This window comes from Hordeum vulgare, chromosome 2H (genome assembly GCF_904849725.1).
Source record: "Hordeum vulgare subsp. vulgare chromosome 2H, MorexV3_pseudomolecules_assembly, whole genome shotgun sequence".
Lineage (NCBI taxonomy): Eukaryota > Viridiplantae > Streptophyta > Magnoliopsida > Poales > Poaceae > Hordeum > Hordeum vulgare.
Genome location: NC_058519.1, coordinates 612,294,278 through 612,299,318, shown reverse-complemented (window position 1 = coordinate 612,299,318; position 5,041 = coordinate 612,294,278). Strand labels below are relative to the sequence as shown.

At 51.0% G+C, this 5,041-nt stretch overlaps 1 protein-coding gene across 2 annotated transcripts; it reads left to right on the top strand.

Annotated features, from left to right (window-relative positions):
• Positions 1-1,505: 1,505 nt before the first annotated feature.
• LOC123427808 (F-box/kelch-repeat protein At5g60570-like) lies at positions 1,506-4,774 on the top strand. Of its 2 annotated transcripts, XM_045111938.1 has the most exons (3): positions 1,506-1,654; positions 1,795-1,882; positions 3,158-4,774. In XM_045111938.1, the coding sequence occupies exon 3, from the start codon at positions 3,221-3,223 to the stop codon at positions 4,559-4,561; it is 1,341 nt and encodes a 446-aa protein (XP_044967873.1). In that variant the 5' UTR covers positions 1,506-1,654; positions 1,795-1,882; positions 3,158-3,220; the 3' UTR covers positions 4,562-4,774. The 2 variants fall into 2 exon arrangements, with proteins under 2 accessions (XP_044967873.1, XP_044967872.1); XM_045111937.1 differs by lacking the exon at positions 1,506-1,654 and having other exon boundaries at positions 1,779-1,882.
• The last annotated feature ends 267 nt before the right edge of the window (positions 4,775-5,041 follow it).

Sequence of the window (5,041 nt, the reverse complement as noted above, 5' to 3'; positions counted from 1 at the left end):
GGGCCGCCTGACTCTGACCACGCGATATCGGTAGGCCTGGGTAAATGACCCTCCTCGCGTTTTAACATGAATGAATGGTCTGGGTAATGCCTTCTCTTCATTCATTCATCACACTATATTGCCTAAAAACCTTTTTTTCTGAGATGGCTTACCATGATAGGAATATTTCTTAACAACCTGATTCTGAGTGTCTCTGTATGCGATGACGTTGGGGGTAAAAAGCAAAGAGAGGGAGGGGTCAGGTCAAGCGGAGCTGCAGTAACTCGGTCAAATGCGATGGCCTAACGAAATCTATAAATAAATAAAATTACCCTATCTACTCTCTACCGAAAGGTGGGGGTGGCCACTTGCAAACGGGCACTGTGTTTGACGAGGCCGCCAATGGCGCTGCGTAACTTTCCCGTTTACCGGTGAGGCGTCGAGGTGACCTTTTACTTATATCCTCGCCCGCCCGCCCGCCCCCCTGCTCCGCGAGAGGACAGCCACACTTATATCCGCGTCGTCGCACAGCCTGGCCGGCCGAGTAAAATAAAATACGTGCCAGTTGATCGCCGATAAGATTGCACACCGCATTTTTCCTTATCTGCACACCGAATCGCGCCACCATTTTCCGTCCTGGCGAGTGGTGACTGGGTGCGTCACGTATTTTGTCGCCCAACGGTGAGCCTCATTGGCCCTTGCCTTTTTCTTTTCTTCTTTGCCGTAGTGGAGTGGACTGACACGGAGAAATGATGAAAAATTAACGGGGCAGAGGATAACGCGCCGTCCTTTTCACCCTGTCGCTGCGCCGGGTTCAACGTGCGTGAAAACCGGTCGTGCGTGGGCGTGGCCTACCCACCTGGGGGGTAGGGGTGGGTAGCTTTCGGGCCTCGAGATTCTTTTCACCGTCGGCACGTCCATCCGTCCGTCCGTTCCTCGCCCTGAACCCGAGAGAGGCAAGTACACTGTGCCGAAAACATTCCATTATAGCAAAAAGGAAAGCGGCAGGCAGAGAAAAGAGAGGCAGCGAGCGAGAGGGCCGAGCCCGTGGGCGGGCGGGCGGACCAGATCTGCAGGGCGGTGGCGGGTACTTGCTTGCTGGCTCGCCGTGCGTGCGCGCGTCTGAGCGCGGTGACCGCGTCCACATTCCCCCTTGCCCGTCCGTTCGCCCACCCTCGCTCTAATTCTTTTTTTTAAAGCTTCTGATTCGATGATTGGTGCGTTTGAGGAGGGTGAATTTTTTTTACTACTATTACTCCATGTTTGGACGGTCTCGAGGTGGATAACAGTGGGATTAAGGCGTGGCGCCCGAGGGCGGTAAAGGTTAAAAAACAAACGAGTAGGGGTAGGGAGGGGTAGGGGGTACACCACGCCGCACCCGCTGCGTGACAGATGGCGAGCAAAGGTAAGAAAACAAAGCTTGCAATTAATCCATTGGCACTTGGGCCTTGGGCTGGGGGCGGCACCGGCACGGGCACATGGGGGGCGTATATATATCGCCTTTCCCCCAGCCACACCCCCTTCCAAATCCCTTGGCTCCCCATGCCCTCCCCGTCCCACTGACGGTGGTCCCCACCGCCTCCCCCCTCCGCCCCGCCCATCTCGTCGGCGACCCGCGCCCCCTCCCCTCCCCCGCACGCACGTCTCCGGCGGCGGGGGCGCCCGGCCGTCTCCGGTGAGCCTCCCTTACCCCCGCCCACACTCCTCCTCCCCTCGTGCTCCGGGCGGCTACCCGTGCGGGCCACGTTTGGGCTGGCGGTGCCGGCCGCCGTCTCAGAGTCGTAACCGCCTTCGCCTTGTGGCCCGTGCTCGCAGGTTTTCTGGGAGTGGCTGGCGCCGGGATGCAGGCGGTCGGGCCGCGCCGGTCGCCCGGATCTCGCCGTCGGGGCGTCGTCTCCCTGAGGTGAGGGCTTCTTCCCCCGTCCCTCCTCTGTTTGCGCTGCCAAGGTGGGCGGGGTGATCTGCTTTTTTTTCCTTTCTTCCTTGTGGGGGAGACTTTACCAACTGAAGTGCCACGACTCGTCGAGTGACGAGTGACATTGTACCCAAGCAACTTAAATTCCGTTTTGTCTGACGGTGACAGTGGCTGCTGAATCGGTTGGGGAAATGTCTTTGTCACCTTTCCTGTTAGTGATGTGAGACGGTTCTGAGCGACAGAATGCGTGGTTTTTACAGCATTTTCGTGGTCCGAACGACCACCGGAGCGTGTGCTCCGTTTTGCTGCTGCGTCGATTGGTTCGCGGTGGGCGTCGCAAGGCAATTTTTAGCCGGGTTTATCATGTAAATCTGGGATTATTTTCTAGTTTTAGCCTTTTCTCCATGTTCTTTTTGGTGAAGATAAGAATCGGTTTCTGTCTTCCACCATGTGAATCTGTTATGAAATTGGGCCATTAATTCTGGACTGTTTTCCGTGTTCTTGGATCTACAACTGACGGATAGGTCTAATGTGCTAGCACTAAGCCGTATGCTACGACGATTTTGTTGTGCAGCTTGTTGAGATTTGATATTTCGTAGTAGCCTTTGTCTTTGTGCATTAAAGATGTTAGTAGTACCACAATGCTTACGGCATTCATTTATTGAAGCAAATAGTAACTAATTGTCATGGGCTTTTTATTGTGGAGATCCATGATGAGCACTTTTGGTCGTTTGGCTGTCAAAGCTCGTGAAGAACAAATCATACAGCCATTATCTTGTTGAGTTGCAGTCTCTCACCTTTTTTGCTGCTCATGCTTACTTCCTTTTCCTTGCTTAAATCTGGATAAGGCTAATGAAATACTCCCTCCATGCCTAAATATAAGTCTTTTAAAAGTTTTTACTAAAAAACTACATACAGATGTACATAGACATATATTAGAGTATAGATTCATTCATTTTACTCTGTATGTAGTCTTTTAGTGGAATATCTAAAAAGACTTATATTTAGGAACGGAGGGAGTAGAATGATTTTCCATGAAGTCAATAATGTAAATATCTTCTGTGCAAGAAGCAGTAACAATACTGAATGTTCTTGTATAAATCTGATGACGAACTTAGTACCGGTCTCTGTGGTGAAAGCATATATATATTGTCTGCTGTTTTCCTGTTTGATCGAGAATATTTATGAGAGAAAAACAATGTTTGTGAGACTTTTCCAATAACCTTGTGCATGTTTTGATCCTCATCTGACTATATTTTCCAGGGGCAGCCTTTGAACCTCTGAGCTTCTGTGTCCTTGGGTTTGCGTGATAAATCTGACAAAACAATGGAAGATTTACAAGACTGCAACTCCAAAAGCCTTGTTGCTGTTCCTGGTTCTCTCGTTCTGCACGTCTTCAGGCTGTTAGGTCAGCAGGATAATTCCTGGCAGAAGTACGCCTTGGCTTACTTTCTTTTGGTCAGGAATGAGTACTTCCCGAGGGAGCCAAGGAAACACTCAGCTGTGAATGGGCAACTTGTTCACTGCTGTGTTAGTTCAGATTTGGGCAGTAAAGAAGTGGAAGTGGAGGAGCAGAATGCTGTTGTCAAGACCCAATCAGGAGGTGATTCCAGTTCCAATGGATCAAATGATTGTTTCCTTCCAGGCCTTCATGATGATCTGGCTCAAGACAGCCTTGCCTGGACAAGCAGATCAGACTACCCTTCACTCTCTTGTCTGAACAAGAAATTCAGTACACTGGTTAACGGTGGATATCTGTACAAGCTGCGGAGGAAATATGGCATTGTTGAGCATTGGGTGTATCTGGCCTGTAGCCTGATGCCCTGGGAAGCATTCGACCCGTCGCGAAACCGATGGATGAGGCTCCCAAGGATGCCATGTGATGACTGCTTCTCCTGTGCAGACAAGGAATCACTTGCTGTTGGTACACAGCTGCTTGTCTTTGGCCGAGAATATGCAGGCCTTGCTATTTGGATGTACAATTTACTGACACGCCATTGGTCTCGCTGCACTCCGATGAATCTTCCTCGCTGCCTGTTTGCCTCGGGAAGCTGTGGTGAGATTGCCATTGTTGCTGGTGGGTGTAATGGGACTGGGCAGGTGCTGAGGTCTGCGGAGCTGTACAATTCAGAGGCTGGCCAGTGGGAGACCCTGCCAGACATGAACTTGCCCAGGAGACTCTCCTCGGGTTTCTTCATGGATGGCAAGTTCTATGTCATTGGGGGTGTGACCAGTGAGGGGCATTCTCTGACTTGCGGAGAAGAATACGATCTTGACACCAGGACATGGAGAAGAATACATGACATGTACCCTGGAGGAACCAGCGCCTCTCAGTCGCCTCCTCTCATCGCCGTTGTAAATAACCAGCTCTACGCGGCCGACCAGTCCACAAACGTGGTGAAGAAGTACGACAAAGCAAGCAACACATGGAACATAGTGAAGCCCTTGCCTGTGAGAGCGGACTCTTCCAACGGCTGGGGCCTGGCGTTCAAGGGATGCGGCGACAGGTTGCTGGTCATCGGCGGCCATAGAGGACCTCGCGGCGAGGTGATACTGCTGCATTCCTGGTGCCCCGAAGATGGGAACGGCGTCGCCGACTGGGAGGTGCTGTCGGTGAAGGAGCGTGCCGGCGTCTTCGTCTACAACTGTGCAATAATGGGGTGCTGAGTTAGTGCCTTCGGTTCGGTATATCCGTATATGCCCACTTGTTTAGCAAAACCACCGATTCGTTGCTGCCATTTTAGCTGCCACTTCTTATAATGAATGACTTGTAATTCAGAAATGACACCCCCCCTTCCCGCGGAGCTGTCGATTAAAATGTCGGGTCGAGAGCATAGAGATCATTCAGTTCAGTTTACCTGGAACTGCCTTCCTTCTTAACACTCTTCAAAAGTCCTTGTTCTTCTTGTTTGGCATCATTTTTTTTTATCACGCGGCATTCTTTGTTCATCATCCCTACTGAAAAGAGGTGTTGTTCTGCCGGACCTAGTTGAACCACATCTTTTAATGTGCCAGTCCCATACGTATAGATCAGTAGATCCAGTTCTAAGTACTTAAGGGTATGCGTATGTATCTGTTGTTGTGGGTTGCGTAGTAAACATTTTGCACTTTGCTGGTCCATGCACGCCTCCAGCGCGCAAAAGTGTC

Bases quoted from the DNA above. Each gene is read 5' to 3' on its own strand.
- LOC123427808 (XM_045111938.1), top strand. From the start codon at position 3,221: ATGGAAGATTTACAAGACTGCAACTCCAAAAGCCTTGTTGCTGTTCCT.